The sequence below is a fragment of the Propithecus coquereli genome, unplaced genomic scaffold (genome assembly GCF_000956105.1).
Source record: "Propithecus coquereli isolate 6110/MARCELLA unplaced genomic scaffold, Pcoq_1.0 Scaffold5, whole genome shotgun sequence".
In the NCBI taxonomy this organism is placed as follows: Eukaryota; Metazoa; Chordata; class Mammalia; order Primates; family Indriidae; genus Propithecus; species Propithecus coquereli.
In genome coordinates this window covers 15539155-15554285 of record NW_012150840.1, presented here as the reverse complement: position 1 = coordinate 15554285, position 15131 = coordinate 15539155, and the positions used below count along the sequence as shown (strand labels likewise).

Sequence of the window (15131 nt, the reverse complement as noted above, 5' to 3'; positions counted from 1 at the left end):
GTTGAACCATCCTTGCATCCCTGGGATGAATCCCACTTGATGGTGATGAATAATCTTTTTAATGTGTTGTTGAATTTGATTTGCTAGTATTTTGTTGAGGATTTTTGCATCTATGTTCATCAGAAATATTGGTCTATAGTTTTCTTTTTTTGTTGTGTCTTTGTCTAGTTTTGGTATCAGGGTGATACAGGCCTCCTAGAATGAGGAGTATCTCCTCCTCCTCAATTTTTTTGGAGTAGTTTAAGTAGGACTGGTAGTAGTTTTACTTCAAATGCTTCATAAAAATTTAGCAGTAAAGCCATTGGGTTCTGGGCTTTTCTTTTATGGGAGACTTTTTATTACTGCTTCCATTTCATTACTTATTACTAGCTTATTTAGGTTTTATATTTCTTCCCGGTTCAATCTTGGTAGGTTGCATGTGTCTAGGAATTTATCCATTTCTTCTCGGTTTTCCAATTTATTGGCATATAGTTGCTCATAGTAGTTTCTAATGATCCTTTGGATTTCTGCAGTATCAGTTGTAGTATTTCCTTTTTCAGCTTTCTTTGTATTTGGGTCTTCTCCCTATTTTTCTTTGTCTGGCTAAAGGTGTGTTTATTTTGTTTACCTTTTCAAAAAACCAACTTTTTGTTCCATTGATCTTTTGTATTGTTTTCTTTTTTTGGTCTCAATTTCATTTATTTCTACTCTGATCCTTATTATTTCTTCTACTAATTTTAGGTTTGGTTTCCTCTTTTTTTTCTAGCTCTTTGAAATGCATCATTAAGTTGTTTATTTGAAGCTTTTGTACTTTTTTGATGTAGATGTAGGCATTTGTTGGTATAAACTTTCCTCTTATTACTGCTTTTACTGCATCCCATAGGTTTTGGTATATTGTGTTTTCATTTTCATTTTTTTTTGAGAAATTTTTCAATTTCCTTCTTAATCTCTTCATTAATCCACTGGTCATTCAGGAGCATATTGTTTAATTTTCATGTGTTTATACATTTTCCAGTGTTCTTCTTGCTATTGATTTCTAGTTATATTCCATTGTGGTCAGAGAAAATATTAAATACTTGGTATGATTTCAATTTTTTTGAATTTGAGACTTGTTTTATGGCCTAACACATGGTCTATCCTTGAGAATGACCTATGAGCTAAGGAGAAGAATGTGAATTCTGCAGCTATTGGATGAAACATTCCGTAAATATCTATTAGGTCCATGTGATCTATAGTACAGATTAAATCCAATGTCTCATTGTTAATTTCCTATCTGGACAATCTGTCCAATGCTGAAAGTGGAGTGTTGAGGTCTCTGATGATTGTTGTATTGGGGTCTATCTCTCTCTTTAGCTCTGATAATATTTGCTTTATATATCTGGGTGCTCCGGTGTTGGGTGCATATATATTTAGAATTACTATATCTTCTTGCTGAATTGGCCCCCTTATCATTATATAATCACCATTGTTGTCTCTTTTTACAGTTTTTATCTTGAAATCCATTTTATCTCATAGAAGTATGGCTACTTCTGCTCTTTCTTGGTTTCCATTTGCATGGAATATCCTTTTCCATCCCTTTATTTTCAGTCTATGTGTGTCTTTATAGGTGAAGTGTGTTTCCTGCAGTCACCATATAGTTGGCTCTTATTTTTTTTAATCCATTCACTCACTCTGTATCTCTTCATTGGAGAGTTTAGTCCATTCAATGTTGTTATTGATAGGTAAGGACTTATGACTGCCATGTTGTTATTTGATTTCTGTCTGTTTTGTAGGCCTCTCTTTCTTTCTTACTTCCTCCCTGTTTTCCTTTGTTATAAGTGATTTTCTCTGCAGTGTGTTTTAATTTCTTGCTTTTTATTTTTTGTGTATCCATTGTAGGTTTTTTTTTTATTTGAGGTTACCATGAGGCTTGCAAAAAACATTTTATAACCAATTATTTTAAACATATGAGAACTTTGCTTACAAACAAATAAAGAGAGATCTAACAGAAATTCTACCCTTTAACTCCATCCACTTCCCCACTTTTTAACTTCTTGTTGTTTTCATCCATATCTTTTTATACTATCTATCTTTCAAAAAGGTGCTGTTGTTATTTTTGACAGGTTTGTCTTTTAGTCTTCCTACTCAAGATGTAAGTGGTTTATGCAACTGCAATTACAGTATTCTGTATTTGTGTCCTTACTATTACCAGTGAGTTGTGTACCTCCAGAAGATTCCTTATCATTCATTAACGTCTTTTTCTTTCAGACTGATGACTTCCTTTTAGCATTTCTTATGAGACAGGTCTGGTGTTTGATGAAATCCCTCAGCTTTTTGTTCGTCTGGGAAAGTCTTTATTTCTCCTTCATGGTTAAAGGCTATATTTGCAGTGTGTAATATTCTAGGGTTAAGGTTTTTTTCCTTCAGCACTCTGAGTATGTCACGCCACTCTCTCTTGGCCTGTGAGAGTTCCACTGAGAAGTCTGCTGCCAGACATATTGGAGCTTATATGTTATTTTTTTCTTTTCTCTTTCTTTCCTTAGGACCTTTCCTTTATCCATGACCTTTGGGAGCTTGATTATTAAATGCCTTGAGGTAGCCTTGTTTGGGTGAAATCTGCTTGGTGTTCTGTGACTGTCTTGTACCCAAAAATGGATACCTTTCTCTAGGTTTGGAAAGTTCTCTATTTCCTTGAATAAATTTTCTACCCCAATCTCTCTCTCTACTTCCTCTTTAAGGCCAATAACTCTTAGATTTGCTCTTTTGATGCTATTTCTAGATCTTGTAGGCATGCTTCATTCTTATTTACTCTTTTTTATTTTTTCTCTTCTATGTATGTTCAAGCAGCCTGTATTCAAGCTCATTAATTCTTTCTTCTACTTGGTCAATTCTACTGTTGAGATACTCTGATGTATTTCTCAGTTTGTCAATTGAATTCTTAAGTTCTAGAATTTCTGCTTGATTTTTTTTAGTATTATTTCAAACTCCTTGTTAAATTTCTCTGATAGGCTTCTGAATTTCTTCTCTGTGTTATCTTAAAGTTCATTGAGTTTCTTCAGGACAGGTATTTTGAATTCTTTGTCTGAAAAGTCACCAATCTCCAGTACTCCAGGATTGGTCACTGGTACCTTATTTAGTTCATTTGGTGAAGTCATGTCTTCCTGGATGTTCTTGATGCTTGTGGATGTTCGCTGATGTCTGGGCATTAAAAAGTTAGGTATTTATTTTAATCTTCACAGTCTGGGCTTGTTTTAATCCATCCTTCCTGAGAAGGCTTTCCAGATATTCAAAAGGAATTGAATGTTGTGGTCTGAGTCTTTGGTCACTGCACCATATCAGCACTGGGAGTGCCCTAAGCCCAGTAATGTTGTGACTCTTGCAGACTCTTGGTGGTACTACTTTGGTGAGCTGGAGTAAGATAGTAGAGAATTCCTGGGATTACCAGGCAAAGTCTCTCACTCTATTCCCTCGCTCTCCGTGCTGGGCTGCCGGAGGTGGGGGAGGAGTGATGTGGGCACTCCCTTGTGGCCACCAGTGCCAGGTCACACCTAAAACCTACCCACTCTCACCCAAAGCCAGTGGTGACTGCTATCTTCCTACCTCTGATGTTTATTCAAAGCCCAAGGGCTCTTTATCAACAGGTGGCAAATCCTGCCAGGACTGGGTCCTTCCTTTCAAGGCAGCATGTTTCCTTCTGGCCCAGAGTGGGTCTAGAAATGCCATCCAGGAACTAAGGCCCGGACTCAGGGGCCTCAGGAGTCTGTTTGATATCTTATTTTACTATGGGTGAGCTGGTACCCAAGTTGCAAAACAAAAGCCTCTAAGCTCTTCCCTTTCCTTTCCACAAGTGGAAGATGACTCTCCCTGAGCCACGCTGCTTGTAGTTGGCGGAAGGGGGACATAGGAACTGGTCTGGCCACAGTTGCAGTTGCTGGTGTCTCCCTGGGTCATGTGCACCCCAAGTCCACTGGCTCCAAGCCAGCACAGCCACAGGAATTGCCGAAGGACTGCAGCCCTTGTGGCCTGCCTTATAAATTTAGGCCATAGGCTGCTCTCTGTCTGCTGGTAGTTGGGCTAGCGGGAACTTGGGCTTCGGGGCTGGTCAAAATGCTCCTCTGTGGGCACCAGCTGAATTCTGCCCTGTGCTGTGTTCCCCTGTGCAGGGCAGCCCTGAGTTTCAATTCGAAGCCCCACAATCACTTTACTCTCCTTTCCCTGGACACACAGATTCTCTCTCCACCGCCATGGCACTGCTGGGGGATGGGGGAGGGGTGGCATGGACAATGCAAGTCTGTCTTTTCTGCCCCTCTTCAGTGTCTTTCCTTGACATAATGTTGAAACCAGGTAGTATGATCACTCACCTGAGTTTTGGTTCTCCTGAAGGTGTTTGCTTTCCTGGATAGTTGTTGAGTTTGGTGTTCGTGGGAAGGGATAATAGCTGCAGGTTTCTCTTTGGCCATCTTGCTCTGCCCTCTTCCAGGAATCCGTATTTTTAATAAGCATCCTGAATTAGCCAGGCAAACACTAAAACCTTCTAAGATGGCTCTGGGCTCTTAGAAATGCATTGGGCATTTGGGTCTGAAGTACATCATGATATTTACCAGTAAACACGGTATACATAATTGCAAGATAATATACATTGCAAACTGGAGTAAGCCCAGAGCTTCTTGGTTAACCCCATGGGGTTCACAAGAATCCACGAGAACAGGGCAGTAAAATCACCTCCTTCTCCTCTCCACTCTTTGGGGTTTCCACAAACTTTCCAACTGCTAAGGTTTTTTCACATTCATTTTCATTTCTCCCTCATCTGTCCCTTCCACAAAGCTACTCAGAGAACAGGGATGGGGAAGAGAGCTGCTCTAGGCCTGCATGTCCACTATCTCTCATCTTCCTAAGATCCCCACAGGATCCCACAGGATCTCAAGAAGGGCAGAGTTTCCCTCATTTTATAAATGGTAACACTAAGGCTCAGAGAAGATAAACGTGAACTGCCCGCTTGACCACTCAGATCCCCAGCTGCTGCACGCAAAGCTTTAAAGCCATATCGCTAATGAATATGTCATTTCAAAAAATGGATCCCCAGTTCTCAGGCCAAGAGGAAGAGTCACTTACTTGTAGGTTTTGGACCTATCCAGCCAGATGCCTGAGATCACAGCCCCCAGCATTCCTGCAATGACGATGGTCAGGCCGATTCTTCCAGCATTCACCTCCTCACCCTGGGAAAGGAAGCCACAGCCTCAGAGATTACCCAGCGATGGGAGAAGACACGGGGCAGAGTGCAGTCACCGTGGGGCAAAGGGGAAAAGGCAAGTAACCTGGGCTCCATGACAGCCAATATTCAGAAAGTATCAGGACAAGATGGTCTATAAGAGGATGGCCTGGAAGAAAATCCTAGAATAATTGCTCCTCCCAAAAATATAACCTTGGATTTGTGTGCATGATATTATGCTAGATGGTGGAGTGACAGGGATGAACCAAATTCTGTCCTTAAATCCAGTTTTGGGCATATTTTTTTTTTTTAAAAATTTACCCTTACAGCAACTCTTCTGTCTTATTTGTCATTATTCCCATTTATTATTCCATTATTCCCATTTTTACCACAGATGGGGAAATTAAAATATAGATGTCCAAATATTCCAGTTTTAGGGTTTTAGCTATCAGTGCCAAAAGGAATGGGAAAATAATATTTATATATTTTTAAGTGCTTACTATCAGCCAGGCATGATGCCTAAGATTTTACATCATTATCTCATTAAATCCCCACAATTCCCCATCATAAGGTTAGGAATCAGTCCTCCTTCCCATTTTACATATGAAGAAACTGAGGCACAATGAGACAAACATTCTAGCCCAAGGTCACAAGGCATATATTAAATTCAAAGCTAGGATTTGAACTCAGACCTGTCAAAGTCCAAAACTGGAACACTTAGCCACAATGGCCTACCACCTCTGCATGTGTGAGATCTTAGCCTTTCTAAAGAGGGTTGGACCTAGGTATTCCTGACTCTGGGACACTCAGTATCCCATTCCCAGTATCCATCCCTCACTGGTTTTCGAAACATTTAAATCCAGAATCATGAGATATATGCACACACATATACATACATGATTATATAGATATATTTACCAACTGTGTTACCAGAAATCATGCTTTACATATATCATATATAATAAATATGATATGAATATATATACATATACACATATTATTTACTCTCTAGTCCTAAAAATAATTTTTCAAGAAGTAATTATGCTTCTTTTGCAGAAAAGAGAATGAGAACTCAGAGATGCTAACTAGCTTATCACACAGTCAAATCATCACACAGTTTAGCACCCCCGAAGCTAGGGTTGAAACCCAGGGCCATCTCCCTCCAACTTCCATAAGCACACCACCAAACCATGCCGCCTAGAACTTGGGGGGTAGGGGGAGCCAAGAGTTAACCATCCCCAGCTCCTGCCGAGACAGACTTAGAAACCACGTTATCTCTAGGCCCAGCACGCTCAGGGAGCTCCCTTACCGGGTAGTGCAAGATCACCATACGATTCAGCAGAGTGGACAAGGCATAAAAAGCACCAGCATTCAGACCTGAAGGAGGGAGGGAGAAATACAGCATTAGGGTGAGCGTTCTCCTGGGGCCATTGCTGACTTCTCCTCGCACCAGCGGTTAGGGAGCTAAGGAGTCCTCCTCCCCACTGCCACTCAGTGTGGTGTCTCAGAGGAGAAAAATACAGAGATGCGTGAGGCTACTCTGCAGTTCTTCTCAAAGAAATACTTCAAAACAACCAAAAGTAACCATTTTAACCTTTTCTGAGCCACATACCATTGCCCTTTGACCCCTTTAACCTGCCCTGGAAAATAGGCTCTGCAAGTATTACTCAGATCAGAATCATCTACGTTCTTCTCTTAAGCTCTGGCTGGATCTATGGGGTGGTCAGTAGGACTACTGGACACCCCCCCCAGCACCCCATCCTCTTTTATTCTGCTCCTGACTTCTGACCCCTGATCCACCCCTTGCAGGAGCTTTCTCTCCATTCCTCCTCCACCTTCCTTTTCACACAAAATCTATTATGTGAAACTAGAAAAGACCCTAAAGAGCATTTAGTTCACTCTCCTACTTTACCGATTCATTCATCAAATAAATGGAGCACGTAGAATATACTGTAACAGCCTGTGTCCTTAGAGAATGTCATTTGTCCAAAGCCATATAGGGAGTTAGTAGCTGAGATGACACTGGAACTGACCCAAAGGAGAAAAGGCCTCCTGGCCTCCCTGCAGTAACTATGATGGTGGTGGCGGTGACGATGGCAGCAGCACATATTTATGTACTAGACACTGTTCTATGCAACTTACAATCTTTTCAACAACCCTAGAAGGTAATTAGTGTTATCCCCATTTTATAGATAAGAAAAATACACACAGAGCTAAAAAATAAACAAACCAAAAAACCAAATACAGTCATTCCATAATGCTGACTAGGATCTTTTTAACTAAACATTGAGGCTCACAAGACTACCACCAGCACACTTGACACTGGATTCACTTGGAAGGGTTTAAGACAGGACACACGGCTTGTGGGCAGGGCAGCCACAGAACCAGTCCATTGAGCCACCCAGAGGCTATTCTCTTTGGCCCCCAGAAGATAGCTATGGCACAAGGCAAGGTGGGTATGGCAGCCACCCTGGTTTAACACCTCACAGGCATCACTACTGCTTGCAACAATTCCGCAGGCATAGCTTCCAGGGTCTCCATAAGGGGCAGACCAGTGAAAGAGTCACTGTACTCAGGGAAGCACAAAGAATGGCTTCCTACCAGGTAATGAATAGGTCTCCCTGTCCGTTTTTATCACAAGACGTCATTTTTATCATAAGCAATGTTGCATAAATGCAGTTGATGTACTCCCTTTATCAGGTTCCCAGGGTACTAGATACACAGTTAAGTGAAGGTCAAATTCTCATGCAAAATGGGAAAGAATGTGCTATGTGGTCACACAGGTATGAAATGGTGGAGCTGGGTTTGAACCCAGGCCCTGTAGCTCTGGGGTCCCTGATCTTAATTGCTCTACTTTACAACCTCACAAAGCTGATTCTCAAAACAAAGATATACCCAGCTCAGGTCACTCAACAGTTTCCTCATGTGCCAGCCTCTCCCTGCAGGTCATCCCAGGGATGCAACAAAATTGGGCTCAGTTTAACCCCTGAGCAGCACAGGACCACAGGGAACCGGCAAACCCGGGCATGTCACCGAATGTCAGCACGGCCATCAGGCTGGTGGTCATGATGACTGTGGGATCTCAGCAAGGTTGTGCTCAGCAAGCACACCCATCTAACCTCCATACCACACACTCAGCCCTGACAAACTCCATTCCTGAGTCAAGAGGGCCCACAAGGAGACACATTCCTGAAAAAGGAGGGTGAGGTGGAGCTGGGAACAGGGGAGAAGGAAGAAAACAACCTCCTCCCCTCTCTAGGCCTCTTGTCCTCGCCTGGCACTGCAACAGGCAAGGAATGTTCCAGGTCAGGCTCAGCTTCAGGCCCCACCTGGGATGAACAAGGAGGGCAGAATCCACAGGAAACAGAGGCAAATTATCCAGAAGGACTGTGAGCAAAACACACACCAGCACTTTCATGACCCTGAAAAAGGCCTAGGGAACGGAGTCCCCAGCGGGCTGACCCACACTGCTAAGGCTGAGTGGTTTTTCTAGGACTCAGTGGTTTAGTGAAATAGTTTCCAAATGTGGTCTGTCCCACCCAGACCTCCTGCAGCAGAGCCCCCCCAGCAATCTGTGTTTGAACAAGCCCTCCAGGTGGTTTTCTGACAGTGCTAAAGTTGGAAGTGCTGTCTCAGCTACACCAGTGTGGTTCCCCAACAGCCATTCCCGCTGCCAGCCACACAGGAGACTGAATGGGGGTCGGAGGGGAGAAGGGGGGAGGAGGGGGAGGAGGAGGAGGAGGAGGAGTTCACCCTAGAAGGCAGCCAACCTTTTCCATTGTTTCTGCAGTCCCACCCTAGAGGAATTAGGAACTTATGCGTGTTTTCTGAATCAATCTTCAGTCTAGATGTCCCTCCCCATATTGTCAAAGGTTGCCTGACATGGTCAACCAGTGTAAGTCCACTCCACTGCCCAAACCAAGGGCATCCTACGTGGAAGGGCAGGAATGGAGTGCATGCTCTGCCCTCTGTGCGAGCACCTCTTACAGGAATACAAGTAACAGTGTTATATTCAGGTCTCATTATCCTTGGCAAGGTGAGCCTGCTGGGTCAGAGAAACTGTGATCTCCCCTGAAAGGCCTGGTCATTCCTGGTATTAGTCCCCTAGGGGAAGTCCCAGTTACTTAGGAGGCAGGCTTTAGGAAGGCAGAAAGGGCTCTGACATCACCCTGAGTATCCTTCTCTCCTTTGTCAAGAACAATTTTTTTTCAAACTATGGTCCAGAGATTACTGACATTAGAATTCCTTAAAGTTTAAAAATGCAGATTTCGGGGCCCTACCCTAGACCTACTGAATCAGAATCTCCTGGAATGGGGCTCAGGAATCTGCATTTTTAGCAACAACAACAACAAAAAAACCAGGCATTTCTTAAAATCTCTGGAGTTTGGGAATAAATGGCCTAGGGAACGCAGAAGATCAAAGGCCAGACCCAGGCTCCCAGGTGCTAGGTCTCACGTGGAGGCAGCTGGGATGGGAAGAGGCAACGAGAATGACCCATCACATAGCTGCTTCCAAGGGTCTCAACTCTCCTGCAAATCAGAATCAGCTGGAATGCCGATAAAAAGCAGGTTTCCAGGCCCCAGCCCAGACTTTCTAAATTGGAATTTTTAGAAGAGAGACAAGGAAATCTATGCACACATTCAATCAAGCACCTCAGGGGAAACTGTCCTTAGGGAAGCTTGAGAAACACTGATCCCAGATCATATCTCTGGGTTCTGGTTTCTCTCGGTTTCACTTTTATCCTTCCTGATTTTGTAGCAAAGCCTTGTTTTACAGGGTCAGCAAAGCTCCCAGGAATCAGGGGAAGGATTTTATACCGACTCTGAAGCCAGGGTCTTGGAGAGGGCACAGAGCCCCTCCCTAGGCCTATGTAGGTGGGACAACGGTAAAGCACTTGAGAGCCCCAAGGGAAGGGGAACCTGGGAATACAGAAGTTGAGGGAAGACTATTCACAGCTGGAGCCATGGCTGGCAGCATGACATGGAAAAGGAATTCCCCTTGAGGACATTCCCTAGAAGAGGAGCCTTTTCAATAATTCTTTTCAACATGGTAGTTGTTATGCCACTGATGCAAGGACATTAGAGGAGGACATGTGTTGCGGGACCCAGAGGCACAAAGAGAAGACAGCCAAAGGAAGTTTCCTTTCTTCACCGCACCCACTGCACACATCACAAGCCCCACCCTGTCCCAGATGTTGGCAGACTGATGGAATTTCTGGTCTGAGTCTGATGGAATTCCAGTCCTGAGTCTTCCTGCATTGCCAAACTTAGAGGAGGGAGGGAATTTTACTGAGGAGGTGGAAGTTTCTTATTGCTGTGATATTCCAGCAACATCAAGCACAAACCCAACCCCTGCCTCTCCTCCCCTCTAACCTGGATTGCCAGATTTAGGGAAAACAAAACAAAACAACACACTCAGTTAAATTTGAATTTCAAATAAGTGAATAAATTTTTTAGCATAAATACACCCCAAATATTGTGCAGGATATGTTTATCCTAAAAAGTATTTGTTGCTTATCTGAAATTCCAATTTAACTGGATAGCCTTTATTTTATCTCTCACCCCTAGCCCTATGGGTATGGCCGAAAGCCTAGGGAAAGGCCAGCAACACTCGGACCCTGGATTTTCTCTAAGGCCTTCAATTACCACTACGCCTCCACTCTGTGCAGCTGACACAGCAGCATGAAGACCCACTTGGAAAGCGCTACAAATACAATACCACCCGCTGCAGGAGAGCTACTCCCCACTTGGTGAAATCTACTTCAGACCAGAAAAAGAATGCTGGAAATCAGCAAGTTTTCCAACACAATAGCAATTCGGAGGCATGCCATGTATTTACTCTCTATTGCATTAAAAGCTTTCACTTCCATTCAGAGCACTCGTGGGGAGTATTAGAGAGATGAAGGATCGGCACAGAATGGGCGAAGGTGGTACATTCATTAGTTGGCAGAGTGAACACCAAAACCCTTTCCTTATGAGCCAGCTCTGAACTCACGGGACCAGCACTCAAGACTTTTACCCCGAGATGGTTCTACCCACATCCAGCACATGTGCCCGCGAAATGCTGTCGTCTGCTTGATTCCCAGCTACCTGCTCTTAAGTGCATATAATTCAGAGCAAAATACAGACACCATATGTACAAAGTAAAAAGTATGAACCATTTCGTTCTTCGAAACCCAACCTGAAACTGCAGAGGCATTGAGAGGCTTAGCGAAATTCTGGGGGATTTCAAAGCATCTAGTTGAATTTATAGAGGATTTTTTGGTTGTTTTTTTGTTTGTTTTCATTTGGACAAAAACAGAGGAAGAAGAAAACAAAGATCCTCAGGTAGAGTGGGTGCCAAACGCTGCCTTTATATGACCTGTAAACCTCAGGCACACTGAGGCTGAGACCCCATCATCCCCAAATCCCAAAGATGTATGATTGGTCCAGCTCTAAGCCCCCAGGACTCCAGACCCTAACTTTAGAAGTAATCAACCCCCAGGCAACTGGTCTGGAAGACTGAATATGAGGAAAGACATACTACCCTAGGTAGACCAAAAGGAAAACTCAGGCAAGTAGGCCTAAGAAAAGAGCCCTGACTCCGTCTCCAAGGGGCTCCTTTCTGTATGGGGAGGCAAAACGGTGCAGTGGTTAGGAAGATGGGCTTTGCATCAGGCAGAGAGAAGTTTAAATCTAAGCTCTGTTGCTTGCTAGCTGTCCTATTATGAGCAAGAAACTAAATCTCTCAAAGCCTCAGTATAAAATGGAATAAAGGACCTGCCATGGGTTTGTTTGAAGATTAAATGAGATGATGCATATAAAGCAATTGACATGACAGCTAACACACAATAAGGGCTCAATAAATCGTTTTTCAAATTTGTGATTAAGCCTACAAATCATTTCCTTGTTGTCAAAGAGCCCTGTCACCAAGTCCAATTCTCTGCAATAGAAACAAGGCTTGTGGTTCTCTGACGATAATGAAATGTGTACAAACACCCATATTAGTTTAACTCACTCTCACTGTGATAATCCCAGGCCTTTGAGATAAATGTTAATAAAGTCTATTTATGCATAATGGAGTCAGATGCTTCCCGAGGCTGAGAAGTGAAATGTTTTTCTAGCTTGATGCTATCTCAAATTAGATGACAATTTATTTTCACCCCTTTCCCTCCTTCCTCTCCTTCTGAAACTCCAATTTTGCATATTTGGTATGCTTGATAGTGTCCCACAGGTCTCAGGCTCTGTTCATTTTTCTTCATGCTTTTTTCTTTCTAAGACTGGAAAGTCTCATTTGACATATCTTCAAGTTTGCTGATTCTCTCTTCTGTTTTTTCAAATCTACTTTGGGCCCTTTAGTGAATTTTTCATTTAAGTTCTATTTGGTTCTTTTTTATTTTTGTCTCTTTATTGATATTTTCTATTTGGTGAGACATCATTCTCAAAGCTTTCTTTAATCCTTTAGACACAGTTTCCTTTAATTCTTCGACCCTATTTATAATAATTGATTTACAATCTTTTCCTATTATGCCCAATGTCTCGGCTTCTTCAGGGGCATTTTCTATTAACTGTTTTCGTTCCCTGTGTATATACTTTTCTGATTCTTTGCATGTCTCGTAATTTTTTGTTGAAAACTGGACATTATAAATAATATGTTAATTCAAGACATGAAATTCTCCTCCCTCCCCAGGATTTGTTGCTGTTGCTGCTCTTGGGTAGTGACTTTCCTGGACTGATTGTGTAAAGTCTGTATTCTTTGCCATGTACAGCTACTGAAGTTTCTGTCCCATTTTCTTAATGGTAAGCTAATGATTGGACAGAGATTTCCTTTAATACCTTCAACCAGTAAGTCTCCCACCTTTACCAAGGAGCTCTGTGTGGGTATTGGGCTCACCTTCAAAGCTCTAGCAGGCAGTCGACAACTCTGCCTTAGCCTTTACTTCCTGCTTGTGCAGAGCTCAAGGTCAGCCAGAGGTGAGAGTTTAAGGCTTTCTTAGGGCTTTCTCAGGTCTTTCCTGAGTATTTGCACAGCTCTGCACATGCATATGGACTTCCAAATCCCTAAGAACATCTCAGAACTTTTCAAAGCCCCCTGTGGACGTCATAGTCTCCAGATTTTCCTTTCAAGATTTTTGACTAGGTAGCTGCAATGTTAAATGGTGCCACTGATTGTTTTCAACAAATATCTTGGAAATAGGGCTTTTCCCACTGAGCGAACTTCAAGTCAGGTCAAATAAAGACAAGTCCTGTGAATGGGGCTTTGCCAGGAACCTGCCAGATAGGTCAAATAGTGGTAATGCTCAAGGATGGAGAACCAAACCTGTTTTGCTCCCTCCAGTGGCTATGAGGCAGTTAGTTGGTTATCACAGCTACCATGGATACAAGGGAGCTGGTTGTCACAGCTACCATAGCTGTTGGGCAGCTGGCTAAGGTTACTGCAGAGCCTGGGAGAGGGGACTGGAACAGGGCAAGTTAAAACACAAAGCCCACTATACTTACTTGTGGGGGCTGGGCCTAGAAGAAAGGATGGATGGATGGAAAGAATGTGAGCAGGGTGAATGAAGGGATAGACAAAAACACTTGCCGGAAGCTGCTTGTTTGCTGTGTGCAAAGGTCAGCTGAAAACAGCTGACCTATATGGGTGTTGTTAAAGAAATTAGCAAACGGCCCTGACCTTTTCACACATGTCCTTGGAAATAAATACAGGAAGGAACTTAGCTGAGGAGGCCATTTCTTGTTCAGACTTTGATCTCTCCCCTTCTCTCTAAACACTATCTGTTTCGAGTAGTTTTTCCTTTGCTACCGAGCACCAGAGCAAAAAGCTGCCACTACACTTAACTGACATTCAGCCATTTTTCTTGAATAAACGTTACTTGTATTGTTGCAAGCCTTTGGTTAAGAGCACTGAAAAAAATTGATTTTGATACTTTTTGCCAGTGTTCCTGCTGCTTTTATGGAGGAGCAGATTTTCTAAGGTCCTTACTCCACAATTTAAGAAGTGCTTTCCTATTTATTTCCTGAATTATCATTTAACAAAATAGGTAAGGAAGAGTATCTAAAAGTACGGGATGAAAATCACTCTGCCAGATTAAAGGCCATATAAGCAACCAGTCATGCAAGAGAAAAGGAGTTGCTTTGCTCCCCACAACATGGTACAGAGTTGAGACCCTCAATGACCAGGAACAAAAATGTCCCTGGTACATTTTGTTTTTGTCCCTTGCTTTCATGGGTGTCGCCTGTCCCTGCCATCATCAGCCCCCAGCACTGAAGACCACAGCCTCTAGAATGGAACCATTGCCCAGTTATCACCACTATCCCCATCTTCAGCCATAGAAAACATTTATCAGCTACTCATCTGTCCTAGAATTGCAAGGTAGGCCTCAAATACCCTGTCGTCAGAGGCAATAAGGTTTATGGTGGTCAAAGGTCAATGTACTCAAGATATTTCACTCTAGGGAAAGGAGAAAGTTCTTGGAGTTATGGAATCCTGAATTTGGAAGGGACCCCAGAGATCATCTGGTTTCATTATCCATCTATAGCCCGATATCCCCTACAACCAAATGGCTGTCCCATCTAGGCTTGAATACCTCCCAGTGATGGGCAACTCATAACTTCCTTAGTTGGACATCTCTAAGTGTTGGAAACTTTGTCTTTATATTATGGATGAATGCACAGGCATACTTAGGGAGAACTGAAAAACTGGAGGGAATGAGGAATGAAGAATTGGGACCCTGAAGACTAATCTGCTCATCAAGAGCTATTCCAGCTGAGAGGTCACCTAACTCTTATGTATGCCTGAAAAAAGGGATCGCCTTTCTATGAGGATGACACCACCTCTTATCTAGTGTGTCAGCAGATAAACACATTGATAAGCCTAAAATGAAACCCTGGCACAATTCTAAGATGACATATAGGCAATTACAGAATAGGCATTAAGAATGTAGGCTTTGGAATTAGACAAATCTGTATTTAAATTCTGACTCTGC

General features: G+C 42.8%; 1 protein-coding gene across 3 annotated transcripts in view; it reads right to left on the bottom strand.

Moving 5' to 3' along the window:
- The window catches only part of FLVCR2 (feline leukemia virus subgroup C cellular receptor family, member 2), a 63372-nt gene that overhangs the window by 12659 nt on the left and 35582 nt on the right, over window positions 1-15131 (bottom strand). For all 3 annotated transcript variants that reach the window (XM_012656206.1, XM_012656205.1, XM_012656207.1), the window contains 2 exons: window positions 6477-6544; window positions 5071-5174 (listed from right to left, as the gene is read on the bottom strand). In XM_012656206.1, the coding sequence (XP_012511660.1) occupies window positions 5071-5174; window positions 6477-6544 (172 nt within the window). The remainder of the gene's footprint in view (window positions 1-5070; window positions 5175-6476; window positions 6545-15131) is intronic.